Consider the following 19,693-nt stretch of genomic DNA (forward strand, 5'->3'; position numbering starts at 1 on the left):
GTGTGTCAAAGGAGTTGATAACACAGTGTTTATTTTCCTTTGACTAACGATAAAGCATTGGCTGTAACTATCGAGTTTTCTGTCAGGGGTGATGTCCCCCAGAGTGAGGGTGATAGAAAACCCCACGCTGAGGGAGAGAGAAATTCCTAGGCTGAAGGAATCAGACAGTCCTAGAGTAGGAAGACAGAAAACCTCAGGATGATGGAGACAATGCCTAAGCAAACCACAAGATGGAAGCAGACCATGGGGGCGATTCTCCCAAAAAAATTCTAATTGTCGAATTTGTGGAAAAACTGGAGTAATTAGCGTGGGCTTTTTCAGTGGAAGTTCAGACTAGAATCTCCCACACTATGCACTGCAGACACAACCAGCGTGAATATCAATAGATTATAGGGGCGGGGCCTATTCATACGAGAGGCTGAAATCTGCAGACATCTGCGCATGCGCAGTGGCCCCGAAGTGTCATCCTCTCGTTTGTTGGCAGCTTGATCGCTGAGCAGCCTGAGACCCACTCAATGCTGTCCCCCTAAACCCCTCTCATGGCACAATCGCGGCCCCACATTCATTTGTGGGCCAACTCCGAACCCCCCGTCCAGGCCAGCCCCGATCCCCAGCCTCCCGCACCCCCCCCCCCCCAGCCTCCCACCCCCCCCCCCACCCCAGCAGTGACAGTCCCTCACCCACCTCACCAGCCTGCCCCAATCGCTGGCCTTCCTCCAGCCCCCACCGATCCCTATGCAGAGTGGCAGCAGGATCCCCCAGTCCCGCTGATCACTGGTAGGCCCCATCCCCTTTTCACTGCCCCATGCCCAGTGCCAAGGTGCCCCTTGGGCATGGGCATTTTGCCCTTGGGCAGTGCCAGGGTTCCCATGCCCAGGGCGCACCACCTCCCGATCCCCTGGGCCCCCCTTTCACGATGTGGAGATGCCGGGGTTGGACTGGGGTAAACACAGTAAGAAGTTTAACAACACCAGGTTAAAGTCCAACAGGTTTAACCTGAAGAAGGGGCTTGGAGCTCCGAAAGCTTGTGTCCCCCTTTCACTCCAGCGGGGTCAAGCCGCTAGCTCCCTGAAAGTGAGGAGCTACTGTAAACCCGGTGGAGAGAGGCACTCTGGCTGGGTGGGAGATGCTAGTGGGCCCAGGGAATTCAGTCCCGGGTCCGATAATAGCATTTAAATAGTATGTAAAAGACTATTTAAATGCTAGCCCCGCCACCCAGCTGATTTCCAGTGCCGTGCAGACGCCGCCGGAAATCCAGACCTAGGAGAGCAAGAGCGGTGCTAACGCTCGCAGGTATCCTGCGCAGCAGGCTGGGAGAATCGTACCGCCCCCCCCCCCCCCCACACCTCGCCCATGTCAGCGCAATCAAGCGCATGAGCCGAAGAATTTAGTGCAGAAGAACGAAGTGGCTGGAAAGCAGCCAAAAATCTTAAAGATCGGGCTTTTTGAAAATGCTGACTGACACATTATACAAACTGCAACAACAGGTGAATGAAGAAAGGCCATCTGAGATAACCTAAAAGGAACAATGATTGCAAAAGGAAAATTAAACAATTTCACAAGAAAATGTTTGTATCAAAGCTGAATTGAAGGACCTTGACCAGCACTGCAGCCAGGCACAACAGCAGGCAGAAGAGGTGCTCAAAGAAGTTTGAAAGACCATTTGAATAACCAATATGTAGCCATTGAAAAACATGAGGAACTAAAAAGATGTTGAATATTACTTCAGAAGAAGCTGTGTTTAAACCATCAGTCACAACAAAACAATGCACTGAAAAATAATATGAGTTGGCAGATGGATAACAAGAAAATAAACAGCTGAAAGAACACCTGGTTTTCCTTCATGATCACATGCAAAAGGAGCACATAATGAAGATGGGCTTTAATTGCAGAATGGAAGAACAGCAGAAGAAACTTTGTTGAATCATAGAACCGCCATAAAACCCTCAGTGGTCAAGGAGGCCATTCAACCCATCGAGTGTGCATTGACGAGCCAAAAGAGAGTTGCCCCGTGCTATCCCATTAACTCGATGCATTTATTTACCATGGCTCATCCACCTAACCTACACATCTTTGGACACTACGGGACAATTTACCATGGCCAATCCACCTCACCTGCAAATCTTTGGACTGTGGGAGGAAATTGAAACACCTGGTCCCAAACCCACACAGACATGGGATGAACATGCGAACTCTACTCAGACAGTCACCGAAGGCCAGAATTAAACCAGGGTCCTTGCCACTGTGAGGCAGCAGTGTTAATCACTGTGCCACTGTGCTGCCACAAGAAAACTTAAAATGATGCAATTGAGCTTTGCATAGAAAAGGGAAACCTGTTCAAGGACCTTCACAGGATACAGAGATCCCTTTGGTCAAAGTGGCCCTGATTTTACCGGCATGGCCGCCCCGGGCTCGTAAAATCAGGGCCAGTGTGTTCCTCTGGAAAATTACAAAGCAAAGAAAAATGAATTTAACATCACTCTGAACAAACTGCAGAACCAGTTGGCAGGGAAAACACAACAATGCTCTATATTCCTGTAAGAAGCCAAAAGATATAATAGAGACTGAAGAGCTGAAGAACCAGCTGAATGGAAAAGAGGAAGCATTGAAAGGAAAAGCTGTGGAACATCCCAAGCTGCAAGTGGATAATGAAGACATGAGCACCACAATAATAGCACTGAAATGAGTAAGACTTCGCCTAAGATACACCTGATCAATAGTGAAACCAAAATGAAAAGCTGTGCTGCAGACAGAGGAAGGAAAAACAGAAATAAGATCAGAAAATGTAAATCTGATGTTAAAGTTCAAGGAGCTAGAAGGAAAAACACCGGATGCCTCAAATGCACCAAGAATCATTGAGTTGTTGAAAATGACGTGGCTGCAATCAAGAACCGAAAATGTCAAGAAAAAGTTGATTAGTTGCAAAGAAAAATAGTTCTTATAAAGGATGTGAAGAGTCTCAGGTACAACTTGCCAAAGTAAAATTAAAGAATGTGAGCTTGAAGGGATAACACACAGGAATTAGGCTCTGCTAAGGAAAAACTGTTCAGTACAGAAAACCAACTTTCACAGATGAAAGATGAGAAACGAGAATTGAGGAGAATGCTGGAGTGTTGCTCACAGGAAGTTAAACACTTGAAGAAGAACAATGAGATGTATGGAAGACCAAATCTACTCTTCAAAAGCAGAAAGGGAAAATTCCAGGGAACAGATTGAGGATCTTATGAGTGAATTGGAAAATTCTATGGAGCAATCAGTGACAATGGAAGAAAGAATCTGAAAGGAATTGAAATCCCAGGTGATGTTTTTAAGCTATAAGAATTTCACAGTCCTCTGTAACAAAGACAGCTGAACTCACCAAAGTGGCTGCTGAGCTGAATGAAATGATTCATAAGCAAGTAACATAAAGTTTGTTTTGTAAGTGTATTTGGGTAAGGACTTGGCGGGGGGGTGGGGGGGGGTTGCGGTTGGGGGTTGCAGTGGAAGGGCGTTCGGCAGAGGAAGGGTTAATGTGTTACTAGTGATCAATACCATCCACAATATGATCATAGAATTATAGAATCCCTACAGTGCAGAAGGAGGCCATTCAGCTCATTGTGTCTGCACTGACAACAATCCCACCCAAGTCCTATCCTTGTAACCCCATATAATCCCCGACACCAAGAGGAAATCAGAGCTGTTCCCCGTAACCCCAAGTATTTATCCCGCTAATCCCCCTAACCTACACATCTTGGGACATGGGACACTAAGGGGCAGTTTAGCTTGGCCAATCCACCTAACCTATGATATAGAGAAGTACATTATAGTAGACAGTGTGTAGTAGGAACTGGAAGGAGTTAGTCTGGAGACAGCACCTATACATGGCAGTACATTGAATATGTACATAGTTATGGATTATCAAAAATGGTTTATATTGAACCATATAAGCCTCCAGCCCTCTTAGTGAGACACCAAACAACCTTTCAACTATAATGCAAGATTATCCACTTGCGTGGATGAGTACAGCTGCAACATTGAAGAAGTTTGACACCATCAAGGCAAAGCAGTCGTTTGATTGACAACCCTTCCACCACCTTCAACATCCACTTCCGGCATCACCGACTCATAGGGCCTGATTTTACCATTTTCATACTAAGTGCCGAATCTGTGCGTAATGCAGATGCACCTGTGTCAGATCGCTCCCGAGCTGCAGAAAGCGGAGAAAGCGGCTCAGGAGCGAAAATCGGGAGCGATGGTGCACACACACACACATCACTGTCCCCCTTATCCATCCCACCCCACTACCCACACACATCATTGTCCCCCTTATCCACCCCCCCCAACTACCCACACACATCACTGTCCCCCTTATCCACCCGCCCCACTACCCACACACATCGCTGTCCCCCTTATCCACCCCCCCCACTAACCACACACATCACTGTTCCCCTTATCCACCCCCCCCCCCCAACTACCCACACACATCACTGTCCCCCTTATCCACCCGCCCCACTACCCACACACGTCGCTGTCCCCCTTATCCACCCCCCCACTAACCACACACATCACTGTTCCCCTTATCCACCCCCCCCCCACTACCTACACACATCACTGTCCCCCTTATCCATCCCCCACTACCCACACACATCACTGTCCACCTTATCCACCCCCCCACCACCAACACACATCACTGTCCCCTTTATCCATCCCCCCACTACCCACACACATCACTGTCCCCCTTATCCATCCTCCCACTACCCACACACATCACTGTTCCCCTTATCCACCCCCCACTACCCACACACATCACTGTCCCCCTTATCCACCCCCCCACTACCCACACACATGACTGTACCCCTTATCCACCCCTCCATTACCCACACACATCACTGTCCCCCTTATCCACCCCCCCATTTCCCACACACATCACTGTCTCCCTTATCCACCCCCCACTACCCACACACATCACTGTCCCCCTTATCCACCCCTCCCCCACTACCCACACACATCACTGTCCCCCTTATCCACCCCCCCCACTGCCCACACACATCACTGTCCCCCTTATCCAACCCCCCACTACCCACACACATCGCTGTCCCCCTTATCCACCCCCCACTACCCACACACATCACTGTCCCCCTTATCCACCCCCCCACCACCCACACACATCACTGTCCCCCTTATCCATCCCCCCCACTGCCCACACACATCACTGTCCCCCTTATCCAACCCCCCACAACCCACGCACATCGCTGTCCCCCTGATCTACCTCCCACTACCCACACACATCACTGTCCCCTTTATCCACCCCTCCCCCACTACCCACACACATCACTGTCACCCTTATCCCCCCCCCCCCCCGCCCGCTACCCAGACCGATCGCGACCCCTGCCCCCTCCCCCCCACCGATCACCTGCAGAGTGGCAGCGGACACCCCCTGCCTCCCCCGCCAGAGATCTATCTGCGCCCCCCCACCAGAGATCCATTTTACCCACCTCTCTCCTCTTGTGCCACAGACAATGATCTGGCCTCACTCCCCCCTGCCCCCTCCCCCCCGAAAACGATCTGGCCTCACTCATCCCCCCCCCCCCCCAGAGAATGGTCTGGCCTCACTCCCCACCATCCCCCTGCTCCAGAGAAACATCTGACCCGCCTCCTCCTCCCTCCCCGCTAGACAATGGCCGGCTCCCACCCCCCCCCCCCCCCCTCCCCAGAGTTACATCAGACCCGCCTCCTCCTTCCCCCCCCCCCCCCCCCCCACCAGACAACAATCTGGCCTCACTTCCCCACCCCCCCCAACCAGAGAATGATCTGACCCGCCTCCCTCCTTCCCACCACCACTGATCTGAGTCAGAGAGCCGTTGGAAGCTCTGAACGCGCTCTTCAGCAGCTGGAGCGCCCGATTCAGACTTTTATTTAGCAGGTCCATTACGGCGCGATTCTGGATTGGCAAATGCGGTGGTAAAGGGGGAAATGCTGATAAAGTTGGGCGGGCAGTTCATTCATTCAATTTAAGTGCATGCAAATGCATTTAAATCACCGTTGCGCCCGTTTTGGGCACGAAGCGGATCGCCGCCATTCCTGGGTTTCGCTAAAGTGGCAATCTGCGCGGGTGCGGATCGCGTTAATGGCCTCTCACCCGACTTTACCACGTTTTCACGCCCGAAATCAAGGAAAAAGCAATGGTAAAATAGGGCCCATAGTGTCAGCAGTGTTAACCATCTACAAGTTGCAAGCAGCAGTTCGCCGAAGTTCCTTCAACAGCACCTTCAAAACCTGCAGCTGCTACCACCTAGAAGGCATATGCATGGAAATACTACCTCCTGCAAGTTCCCCTCCAAGCCACAGACAATCCTGACTTGGAAATATATTATTCTGTCACAGAGCAAGGTTAAAATCCATAACAGCACTGTGGGTGTACCTACACTACATGAACTGCAGCCGATCAAGAAGGGAAGGTGGCTCACCATCACCTTCTCAATGGCAATTAGGAATGGGCATTAAATGTTGACCCAGCCAACGAAATCTACATCTCGTGAAAGAATGAAAAAAATACTGCTGCAATAAAACATTTTGCAGAACTTCGGTAACTAATATTAAGGCTATGAGAGAACGTCGTTCGAAACAAAGGTCACCCAGCCTTGAAACGTTGGCTGTAAATTTCCCGCCCTGTCCACCGCTGGAATCGTAGCAGGCAAGGCAGAAAACTCGGCGGACCATGTAAAGGTCTGTTGACCTCGAGCGGGGATTTCTGGCCTTCGGGCTCTCGTGGCTGGAAAATCCTGCCCGCTAGCCTTATTCTCTCTGCATAGATGCTGTCAGATCTGTGAGTTTTTCCAGCATTTTCTATATTGTTCAACTTCATGTGCCCTAATGATGCTGTGGGTGTTGGCGTTATAGCAATACTGCAGTCTCGGCTGAACCAGTCAATCGGTCTTTGAGAATTTTGACTACTGTTTGAATCAGCAGCTTGTTTTACTGATACTTTGAAGCTGTCGAAATAGCATGTAAATTTCCTTCACTGCTGATACACTGACCATAGGTAAGTAGAAGTATTTTTCCTGAATTGCTCATTAATTTTTATATGTTACATAGAGAAATCTGTACTTTTGCTGTCATCCCTACCATTACAGTTTATGCTTTAACCATTATGTACACACTGCATACAAGTTAATGTTTCGTTCAGAATTGCCCCTGACGTGACATTCTAAAATTATGCTGAAGTGAACATGGAGATAAGATTGTAATTGAACACAAACAATGAAATTGAGCTCACAAAAATAAAATAAATTGCCACTAGCCAGGAGTACCTGATTTGCTGGATCACAGTACAATATATGGAAAATGTATGCATTGATATGATACCACACAGCTGTCCTTCATAGCCCTGCTACAGTTAATGAGGCAGCTCCTTTTATACATTGACCGTTGACGGGATAAGGCAGCGACAGCTTGAGTACTATCTGGCAATATTAATACAGCGGGATACATATTGCAGTCTATATTTTTATGTGTAAAGTTAAACTAGATGGATTAATGAACCTCGCTGAATGATTGTTCAAAAATATCTTCAAATAAAATTTTTGAATTTCACGCTGGTCAAAGTTGTGAGGAAGGAAATGATCAACATGTTAGAAACAATGGGTGGAATTTTCAGGTCAGGCTCTGTGGGTGACATGGTGGCACAGTGGTGAGCACTGCTGCCTCACAGCGCCAGGGACCCAGGTTCGACTTCCGGCTTGGGTCACTATCTGTGTGGAATCTGCACGTTCTTCCCGTGTCTGCATGGGTTTCCTCCCACAGTCCGAAAGATGTGCTGGTTAGGTGCATTGGCCATGCTAAATTCGCCTTCAGTGTACCCGAACAAGCGCTGGAGTATGGCGGCTAGGAGATTATCACAGTAATGCGGTAATGTAAACTTTAAAACTTGACTGAAAACCAATATGTATCTCTCCTGGTGCACAACTAAGTTTTCACTCCAAATTTCCTGGCACTTGGTGCACAGAAAATTGAGGAGCATGGTTAGTGGCATCACCCTGTCAGTGCAGGGCCTGATAGAGCTCCCTCATAGGCATCGGGGAAACCCCCTCCCATGCATTATCCACCCCCAATACACTACAACAGTGCCAGGATGTCCCTCACCAACTTACCTGTGCGCCTTGACATGGTCATTATGACTTTTTTGTTTTTAAAAACCAGTAGTGTTTCACGCCGGTGTGACATCATACCGGCTAGGTGGAACAATGCAGAGAGGATGGAAATAGCAGCGTTCAGCTCTCTAACTAATTGCAAATACATTATAATATACACTGGTCGATTCAAGCCTGAAAGCCACTGCTTATTTTGTCAGAGCCAAAGCCTATTACAAACAGCTTTCAAAAGAGTAAAAAAAATCAACTGGGAAGGAGTTGCTATTTCCAAGCTGACCGGATGTACTGGGAGGGAAGAGCAATTGCCAGAGAGTAGTGACGAATAGAATAATCCTTCAAGCAAATGAAGATATTCAACTTGTGAATGTTTGAAGAAATTATTTTCAGGTGTGAATTTTAATAGAAATCAAGCAGTTCTGTGATAAATGGAGTTGATAAAGCATATTAATTTTTGCTTAGATAAAGGAAGTCTCATCACTTGGAAAGAGTGCAAAGAAACCGTTTGTCCGACTAACCAATGTAATTTTAGAAACCAGGAATACATCTTATTTAGCTTCAGCCTGTTGAAAAGATTGCCCAAAGGATTTCCCAGATTAGAGGGATGATTAACTGTGAGAGAGGCCACTGGGCAGGAGAGATTTTAATTGAGGTTTTCCACTGTATGCCCATTTCAAAGTAAGTGCTTCTCGGGTGCTCCAGTCACTTTTTGAAAAGGCCCCATAATATAAATTTATTTTGGGGTTTTAATAGCTCTTCTATATAGTTTGTCCATATACTTCCAGTGCCTCTCCACGAGCTGACTACATTGCGGTGCACCCAGTGTATTGGGTGCATTGTTTGCTTCTGCTTTTGACAGCAGGCATCAGCTGATACACTTTAGTATGCTATGTTTCCATCATTATATTAGGAGGCCCAGAAATATTTGCTGGGAGAGTTATTATAGTGAGAAAAACTTAGTGGCCTATGTTTTTATTTATGTTTTCTTACCTTTGACAATAATTTAGAGGTCACATGAAATTGCGTACAATGAAATTTTTCAGAACTGAAATAATACCCATCAGAGTTATTGCAATTCCCTTGAAAAGCAAATCACAGTAGTCCATCATTGCTTTACCACAGGTAAATTGTTTCATGTAATGTAAAATCTTGTTAAATTATTTCTGAAAATTATGTGCTTTCAATTTTTTTGTAGATGGCAGAAGGTATACCATGCAGTCATGAAGACACCATAAAATTTCTTCAAGATACACGTGTTGAATTGGAAGAAAAGTTAAATGAGTTGGAGATATTGTCAGGTGCAGTTTGTTACTGCCTATGATTAGATTTTAGAATATTTTGCAAGAAACATAGTGGAGATCCACAGGCATATTTTGATGGGTTTTCCAGGTTTGAGAAAAAAGTTCTGGGAATGTTGGAGTGAGAGGTTCAGGACCCAAGGCGTGACAGCATCAAGGAAGAGCTCCTCTAGTTAGTAATGTAAAGAAAGGAGTTCCCCAGTTTAAAAGCATTGGAAGCAATCCTGAAATTGGGAGGCATTCAAGATACTAGTTGGTAAACTTCTTGAAAATGCAGAGCCTCAGTAATAGTATGTGTGTAGCTTTGAATACTCTTAAAAACAAATCCATTGAAATGTTTTCATTCCATTCCATTAACATGATTGGCCTGTTCATGCTCTTGGTGAGAAAGTAGGTTGTGTTTGGTCTTCTTCCTAGTTTTGTTCTGCTTGTAAGTGTCATTCAGTTGAATAAAGTTGCACACTGTTGCTCCAAAATTGTGATCTGATGTCTTGAGCATCATTATTGAACAAGAGCAACACCTCAAAACAGATTAATTGATCATCTTATTTACTGATTGCTGGACCTTGCTGTAAGCAAATTAGCTGCAGTGTTTTCCTACATAACGACAGAGCTTTAAAAATAATTAATAGGCTGTGACTTGTTTTAGATATGCAAGTGGAGGAAGTTCTTTACTTCTGCAAAGAAACACTGGTTTAAACTGCAAATGGATTTGAGTCCTGAGTTTAGCAATAGCACCACCAAGTATAAAAGTTAAGAATTACAACAGAATAACCATACTTTGTTATTTTAAATTAATTTACGACTGTATGTATTACAATAACAAGAGGATACATCAATTGTGCATGTGGTGACTCATACCATGGCATTGCTATACTTAGTTACAAAGCTCCTGGAAAATATTCTGTGTCTCATTCATAGCTGATTAGTTCATAGACAGGCCTTGTGATGCAGTCACAGAGAAGCTCTGGGTTTGAATCCAATGTCAGGGCTTATTGGCCATGGAAGGAACGTCCTGCATGGTTCAACGTGCTGCTAATCAGCTAGGAAATCCTTCCACCACTTCCCCCACTACTCCCCAAAAGGTAAAAAAATAGTATGAATGTGAAGATGCACCAACAACAACAGTTCATGGACAAATTTATTTTGTCATTCACCCATTCTTCTGCTTTCTTTAACCAGTGCCTTTTTAAATCAATAATTTTTCTTCTTTATGTTCCCCAAACTCCTTCCCTGTCCTCTTGTCATCTTTTAGCAGAAGGAAGCATCCCCTAGTTGCCACACTGGGGCCTATTCGGGTACAGTGAGGGAGAATTTAGCGTGGCCAATGCACCGAACCAGCATGTCTTTCGGACTGTGGGAGGAAACCAGTGCAGACATGGGGAGAATGTGGAAACTCCACACAGGTGGTGACCTGACCTGGAATCGAACCTGGGTCCCTGGCGCTGTGCGGCAGCAGTGCTAACACTGCCACCTACTGACTTTAATCACATAGCAATTAGTCTGGAGAATTCTGCAGCACACACAACCTATGCAGAAAGGAGACCAACATGTTGTCAGGCACTCGAGTCAGAGAACATCACATTTTGATAAATTGTAGCACTTGATGTGTACGCAGATAATTTCATTTGTATGTCTTCAAGAAATATAAATGCAGTTGCATAGAGTGGCATGACTGGCATGAAGTACTGCAGCTGGATCCTATGGTTCTTTCGTAAGCATTTCAGCGGTCACGGGCATTCGGCCTCTGATATTCGGGTAAGCGTTCTCCAAGGCAGCCTTCGCGACACACGACGGCGCAGAGTCGCTGAGCAGAAACTGATAGCCAAGTTCCACACACATGAGGACGGCCTCAACCGGGATATTGGGTTCATGTCACACTATTTGTAACCCCCACAGAGTTTCACTGGCTGTCTTGTCTGGAGACAATACACATCTTTTTAGCCTGTCTTGATGCTCTCTCCACTCACATTGTATTGTTTCTTAAAGACTTGATTAGTTGTAAGTATTCGCATTCCAACCATTATTCATGTAAATTGAGTTTGTGTCTTTATATGCTCTGTTTGTGAACAGAATTCCCACTCACCTGAAGAAGGGGCTTGCAGCTCCGAAAGCTTGTGTGGCTTTTGCTACCAAATAAACCTGTTGGACTTTAACCTGGTGTTGTTAAACTTCTTACTGTGTTTACCCCAGTCCAACGCCGGCATCTCCACATCTTTCGTAATATCCAGTTGGCGATGCTCTGTGGCTTGATCTAATTACTTCATGTAGATTCCTTGTTGAAGAGTAACATTATAAAACATGAAACACACCACAGTGATTCACTGATCTTTGAACTTCGACCAGACTACTGGAGGATATTTGTGTAACATTTTCTCACCTTATTTTTAATTATTTTTAGCTACCCTATATTAAACTATTCTCACAGTTGAGTCTGAACGACCCATAACCTAGTGAGTGTATCTTTGAGTTCAAATGTAGATGAGCTTTAGGTAATATGCCAAAGATAACATGCATCAAAACCTGCCAATTCTTAACCTGCCGGAATTTATCTAGTTTCTCCATTGGCTATTTCAGCCGTTTCCAAAAGAGATAGTGAAATATGAGGCATAGCACTATAAAGAAAGAAATACTTTTGCATGCACGATCACTGAGCTTGGAAGCAGAGATGAACTCCACTCCCAAAACCAGCTGCCACAGTGAGGGAGTGGTGGAGAGCAGGCACCTCAATTGAATCAGCTGCAGATGGGTTTAAAAGCACAAGAAATAAGTGAAGTTAGTGATGTGAAATTCTGGGAGAGTGCTGTGGAACCTGGAATTTAATTTTTTCCTTCAAGATTGAAAGACATTAGAAACAGAGCTAAGGAATAGTGCAATGCCATCTCGGGGTGCAGGCCATAGGAGAAGGCTTTGAAGTGCCTACAGCTAAGAAGCCTTTCGCTTTTCTAGTAGCTGCCTGCAGGCACTCATTCAGGCAGTGAAATGATCACCAGGAGATACTGCTGCCATGTGAGAGCAGGATGAGGCCTCCACATCTGATGAAGAAGATTTAAATAAGATGACAGCTAAAGTCAATAGTTAGGAGGTCGTACATATGACCTGGGTGCAGTGCCAGGTAGGTGAATAACCTCTGCAAGGGTGAGTAATGAAGTCCCTTTTTATCTGGAATCGATGCGTATGGTGGAGCTTAAAGATGTAAAGCTGTGAGCTAAAGCTGGCACATCTTCCTGTGCCCTTGAAGGCTTCCTGGGCCTGAGCAGGATAGCAGGCATGTCTGGAAAAGATAGGACCTGCAATATCTACAAATCCTCTTGCACGCTCTGCCTAACTGAATGAAGGTGTTGACCCTTCTGAAGAATGCATCTGTCACAGGTTTTATGCAGCATTATGCGACAGATTATGACACTGGAAGGAACCTGAAGCGTAAAAATTGAGGCTGACAATCACCTTCAGCGCCAGTGGCTTTGGGTAACCACCTACATAATTGGATGCGATCTCAAGCCTTAGCATCTCAGTTTAAGGTGACTGTCTTCCTTGAGTGGCAGGTCATTCTTCTGCACTGTATCCTGGTCATCTCAAGGTAACTAGGTCTAATTCTGTAGACTCTTCGAGTTGAGTAATGGCACCTCCTCCTGCCCCATCTCCCTTTCAAGCCTTACTGGCCTTCAACTGTTTCAAGATGTGCTGCTTCATCTTAGCAGATTCTGTGATGATTCTGCTGTCGGCTGGCCGACTCTCCCTTCTTGTCCTCTCCTCCTCATTGAAGGAATACTTCTACCTGAAATGGCAATCCCCATTTTTCACGTTCTGCATTGAAGAGGTTCTATCTTTATGATGAATGCGTCAGCCTGTAAAAATCTGTATAAGAAAATAAGTCTCCTAACTTATATAAGAAATAAGTAGGATGGTTCACTAATGAAACAGGAAGAATTTTAAATAACATGTGTATTCCTACCTCCTCATTCCTCCTGAACCTTAAATCCTGCTCTGGATGTAGAAAGTGCAAGATGTGTGATCCCTCCATGCCCATTTTCTCATGCACCAAACTTGCAAATGCACAGACCTCTCAAACTTCAGTTCATTGTCCCTTTAACTGGTTCTGTAGTAATTCAGCCAAATGCCAGTTTACTATCATCTAACACCCTTAGTTGTGCACCAAAGAAAAGGGCTGTGCCTGCGTCCTACAGCGAGACAGTTTACACCGCGGGACCTACCACATCGGCCTGGGATGAGCAGCAGGTTTAAAAACCCCTGCTGACCACTTTTCATTGAGTGAGCCTCTGCTTGCTCAATAAGGAAGCTTGTACTCCAAGAAGCTCATGGGGAGATCTATTGATGATCCCCCGTTGGCCTTCATGACCACCATAACAGGCTCAATTGACTCTTTGATTGATGTCGGTTGGGCTGCTGACATTTGGGCGCATTCATCCAGCGTTATATTTTGATGCGGCGTGATGACATTAGGAACCCCTCCCAACATTGTGATGCTGTATTTCACATGACATGGAGAGTGCCAGGCACCTGCAGGGGCACCAAAAGATTCAGGCCACTGTCACTTAATTTCACAATTGCAGGACCAGCTCATTGACACTGCACATAATTTAGAGGAAAGCATTGAAGCTGGAACTGCACTTGGTGAGACACCAGATATGCACCAGTTTCAACCAGTGCAAGGGACAAGAGTAGCCAGCTTGCTATAGGGTGAGGTCACACAACGTCTGCTGCAGAGAGGGTGGTTTACAAGAGAAGGTTTATGGATAGACACATTAAAATGCTCGATGGCATTGGCATGCCTTTCAGAAAGCTTGCAGTCAGTACCAAGCTACTCAGATGAATCTGGCACCAACTTGGTAAAGGACTTTTCAGAGATTGGAACCCATTTTTCCGATGTAGTTGGGATAGCCAACTCCGCTCACACAATTGTGGACTCAACCACAATGCAACACGTGATGGTGGTTGGCCCAGCTTCAGTTATGACATAGCAGAAGCTACCCAACTTGTATGCTGCAATGAAAGCTCAGACTAAATAATGAACTCAGCTTGCTGCCACACAAGCTCAGACTGCTGCTATCGTAGGTATATATGTCAGTGAGCAAACAGACTTGCAAGCTCTTGCGAGAGTACAGTAATCTGTTCTTTTAACAGATTGCTACGTTTGCTAACATGTTGCCCCATCTGAGTGGTTCTGTGGAATTGGAACCTGCCATATTTTTTCCAGATGGCAATATTTGTTCTCCTACAACAGCTATTCCACCAGTTCCTTTGCTGCTGTCAGCCAACCAGTCCATGCTGTAGTGCAGTCCAAATCTTGACCTTCTAAGGACGAGAGCTGTTTGAGGCTTCCCTACAGGACCATCTGTAATCCCCTCCCCTGAAAGTCAGCACCTATTCCCCAATCATGTTGCAGTCACTAGAGTAGCACTGCACAGGAGCAGTAGGAGAAGCAAAGGCACTAAAGGAATGAACCAGGGTGATTAGTTGACTTTTGCATGGAAGATTTAATGATTTAATTTATCAATTTGGTTTAAAATGTTTGTTTCAGCATTGTGTATGTAACCCCCTGCTGATCACTATATGGGGCTACTATTTAACTGTTCGATTTACAGGATCCTGAATTCCTGGCAGTTGATGGTGAGCTAGCTAAATTTCCTGTTTACCCATAAATGCCAGTACAGGCTTGCATGGAAAGGATTTGAGTATGTTTAGCGCGGTGCCTCCAAAAATGTTATTGAGATAAACCTTATAATGAGAAAAGGTTTGGAACAACAAGGTAAACGGAATAACAAAAAAATTTAATAACAAATATAATTAGCAGATATAAACAAGTAAAGAATCCCAACTGAAGATTTTCAATTAACGGTTTCAACCTGAGAAAATGTTCAGAATATCACCAAGCACTTTGAATTTTAAACATTGGGGCCCATCCGTTGGTGCACATCTGAAGAAAACCACATTCTGTTACCGTTCCTGTCTGATAGTACTCACTTAACCCCGACACACACACAGTCCAGACGGGTCTACGAGAGGGAAGATGATGGAGCAAGCACACGAGGCAGAGGTGCCGCGAGCTATCTGTGTAGTAACGCAGGTCCAGTGCGCTGAAGGCTGTCCTCCTCGGCAGTCATGAAAAACCAAGCAGTTCTACCTGAGAAAGATTCACTTTGAACTGACTTTTTACTGCCTCTGAAAAGCTTCTCTTCAAAAAAACGTGGCTGTCCCTCTTCTGTACACTCCCTCCTCAGCTCTGCAGCTGCTTCACTTCCTGGCGCCTTTGTTTCTTCCTGCCCCCAGAGCAATCCCATTGGCCCAGCCCACATCACTCAACCAACAGCATCCTGTTCACAGCACCCGCCCAGCAAACAGGACACTGAAACCCACAAGGGACAAAGAACACTGGTAAACGTCTTCCCCACAAATTTTCCTCAGTCCCTTACATGTACACAAGGACCCTAAGGAATGATGAGGTGTGGGACTGTTGGTGAATGTGGAATTAGGGTCATTTTCACAGTTACTGCTGTCAGATGAGCCAGTCACAGACAGCCTGGCCAGGAAGTAAATATGTTAGTTGCCTTCCTCGTTGCTTCCCCTCCTCAGCTGCTCCTTATACTGCAATTGTATAGGGCATTGGTGAGGCCACACCTGTAATATTGTGTGCAGTTTTGGGGTCCTTATCTGAGGAAGGATGTCCTTGCTACATAGTGCGTACAGTGAAGGTTTACCAGGCTGATTCCTGGGATGGCAGATCTGTCGTATGGGAAGAGACTATGTTGGTCAGGATTGTATTCACTGGAGTTTAGAAGAGTAAGAGGGGATCTCATAGAAACTTATAAAGTTCTAACAGGGTTAGACAGGGTAGATTCAGAAAGAATGCTCCTAGTGGTGGGGGAGTCCAGAACTAGGTCATAGTTTGAGGACAAGGAATAAAACTTTTGTAACTGAGGTGAGGAGAAATTTCTTCACCCAGAGGGTGGTGAATGTGTGGAATTCAGTACCAAAGAAAGTAGTTGAAGCCAAAATGTCTGATTTCAAGAAGAAATTAGATATTGCTCTTGGGGCTAAAGGGATCAAGGGATTATGGGTGGAAGAGGGGTTGGTCAGGATATTGAATTTGATGATCAGCCATGATCAAAATGAATGGCGAGCAAACTTGAAGGGCCAAATGGTCTACTCCTGTTTCTAGTTTCTATGTTTATACACAAGTGCTATGATTTCATGATGGCAAAGTGCAGGACATAATGGATTAAAATGAATTATGACACACGCGCTGGAGTTTCTCCAGCAGAAGCAGCAGTGGTCTGCTTGATGACATTTAATTTGACAGTATGGCTTTCATTATATGCATGCTGACCATGTCTTCTTGGATGCTGAGCCAGGTCATGATTGGATAGGCCTGGACCAGTAGCCACCCTTTGGTTTCTTGTTGCAGCTGAAATACAAATGGTACAGTGGACCATCATAGAATGCAGCCAGGATAACGGACATTAACCTGTATTGTGTGCAGAGTATGGCTGAATTCCAGCTGGATATTGAGGAATTGGAATCCCTTCCAGTTGAATTGTATCTCAGAATTTACTTCCAGTACCTGCAAAAGAAAAAAAGTTAGAAAAAACCCTCTTAGTTCAAGTAGTGAACAACCATTTGTTTGTAGCAAAATCCAGGTTATGGGTACAATGTAATGCAACCCCCACCCCTCCCCTGCCAGTGGCAAGTTCAGAAATGGGTGGAGCTGTTGATCAGGTGGTAGGGCACCACCTTTCTGCCTCTCCCTGATCAAGCTTTGGGCAGGAAGGGTGGAGGGCTGCCTTCCCGCTTGGAGGCCAAATGAGTAGCCACTTAAGAGCTTCATCCCATCGGTGCTTGTATTCAATCAGCATGGGTGGGAAACTCACCATGCAGGAAGATGCAAAGTAACCCTGTCCAATTTCCTCTTTCTCATGCACTCTGTCTGATCAAAGAACCCAAAATTGAGAAGTGGGGAGCCTAATGGATCTCACCCCCTGTGTACTATTATAATCCTCCACGCAGGCAACCCCCTCACTGCAATCACCATCCCACCTACACCAACTTCTATTTGGCAATCCTTAAGGTGGACTTGAATGTAGTGCTCCCAGTGACGCTGCCGATACTAGAGAGCTTTGGCCAGCAGCTCTCAGGGTGTAATTTCCACCTATTAGGCGCTTAATTGCCTAGGAGGCCCGTGATGTCCACATGGGCGGCACAGTAGCACAGTGGTTAGCACTGCTGCTTCACAGCTCCAGGGACCTGGGTTCGATTCCCGGCTTGGGTCACTGTCTGTGTGGAGTTTGCACATTCTCCTCGTGTCTGCGTGGGTTTCCTCCGGGTGCTCCGGTTTCCTCCCACAGTCCAAAGATGTGCAGGTTAGGTTGATTGGACATGCTAAAATTGCCCCTTAGTGTCCTGGGATGCATAGATTAGAGGGATTAGCGGGTAAAATATGTAGGGATATAGGGGTAGGGCCTGGGTGGGATTGTGGTCGGTGCAGACTCGATGGGCCGAATGGCCTCTTTCTGTACTGTGGGGTTTCTATGGTAGTCCACATAGTCCACATCTCATATTAGCTCCCAGCTTTGTGGGGCGAAGTGACATGGGATTCCCATCTAATATGCAACTGGTGTGTGGGATCCCTGTCACCAATGCTAAATTTCACTCTCTCAGCCTTGGTAAAGAGAATATCATGAAATATGGACAGACAGCAGTTGAAATTCTGTTGTAGATAGATAGAACAGTACAGCACAGAACAGGCCCTTCGGCCCACGATGTTGTGCCGAGCTTTACCTGAAACCAAGATCAAGCTATCCCACTCCCTTGATTTAAATGTAAACAGGTAGTTTGGAACTTTTATTGCTAAAATATACCAAAATTCCTTGAAGATTTCCTGCATATAAGACACGTGCTTCAAGACTAGCTTAGATACTGGAGTACTTCAAATAACGGTGTCTTTACTTTCATTTCTGCTATCATCTATAGTGGCATCAAAGCAAAATGAATTCCGTTTCCATCTCCAACATCCAAAGGCCTCTCCAGAGGTCTTTGCTAAATGCCAGAACTTGTTACCACATTGCAAAATGAACAGGCTGATAAATCCTATCTTGATCCACATCCAAGAATTTTTAGCACCAAGTTTGGCACTTAACCAAATTACTTCCCTGATCATCAACATAAGAATAGGCAATTTGTTTTACTCTTGTGCAATCTTGAAAATATGCTTATTGTGCAGATAATGGTGTGTGGCATAAGGATCTGAAGAGGAAGAAAAATAATTAAAGTGAGGAAATATTTGCACAGATAAATCAGTGCTCAGAAAACCAATGGCTTTTGACTTTTTTAAATTATGCTCAAGAAAATGAAGATTGTAAACATTACTCTGAATTGTGCAACAGTAATTATCATTTAGTTTGCCGAAGTTAAGGAAGCTGCATTATTAGGCGAGGGTTCCCTTTTCATCGTTTTCTAATTAAATTATTTGTTAACATTTTCCAGTGCAAGCAACTTGTATGACCTATGACATGGTTACCCTACGTACAGACCCCTCTGTTGTGGAATCAATGATACGATTGAATGAAGCATACCTGAGCTGCAAAGAGTCACTGGCAAAGGACTACAATGAAATGCTAACCAAACCCAATGAAAATTAGTCAGAAACTGTTTGATACCAAGAATAATTGTGATACTTGCAATTTTATGTTGTATAGTCGTAATTTTTGATTCACCTATGTCTCTTACTTGTTCAGTGTATCCAGTCTTACTCTACCTATTGAAGCTGCCAGTTGCTTTAATACTTGAGTAGCAGCATATTATCAACTGTGTGTATTGTGCCTACACTTAAAATTTATTTTATTGATATTAAAACACAGTTTTACTAACATTTATTTATTTGTTTCTGTATTGCTTTGAAAAGGCCATTTTAAGTGTACTTAAACTATGAATGGGACAACTTCCAAATAATCACTTGGACTTAAATATTACTACCATCAGTGGGATTACTGCTTTAGTGAAAATTTATGGTTGGATATGCAAGAGGAAATCAGCTATGGTGATTTTGCATCTATTTTACTCTGCCCAATGACATCTGGGAGTCCATGAAGGAACATAGGCTTTATGAGGCTGCTGTCTGTAGGTAGAAACTAAGTACAAAGTATTTTTTGTGCTCCTTCCTGTTTATCATCATACTTTCCTGTAGTGGAACTGCAATTCATATGCTCTGGGATATAATTGACGACTGTTTCTATGTGGTTTCCCCCAGTACCT

General features: G+C 45.1%; 1 protein-coding gene across 1 annotated transcript; it reads left to right on the plus strand.

The window, feature by feature from the left end:
- Window positions 1-4,153: 4,153 nt before the first annotated feature.
- syce3 (synaptonemal complex central element protein 3) lies at window positions 4,154-19,080 on the plus strand. Its single transcript, XM_078231480.1, has 3 exons — window positions 4,154-4,234; window positions 9,322-9,424; window positions 18,926-19,080. The coding sequence occupies exons 1-3, from the start codon at window positions 4,154-4,156 to the stop codon at window positions 19,078-19,080; spliced, it is 339 nt and encodes a 112-aa protein (XP_078087606.1).
- The last annotated feature ends 613 nt before the right edge of the window (window positions 19,081-19,693 follow it).

This window comes from Mustelus asterias, chromosome 16, assembly GCF_964213995.1.
Source record: "Mustelus asterias chromosome 16, sMusAst1.hap1.1, whole genome shotgun sequence".
Taxonomy (NCBI): Eukaryota; Metazoa; Chordata; class Chondrichthyes; order Carcharhiniformes; family Triakidae; genus Mustelus; species Mustelus asterias.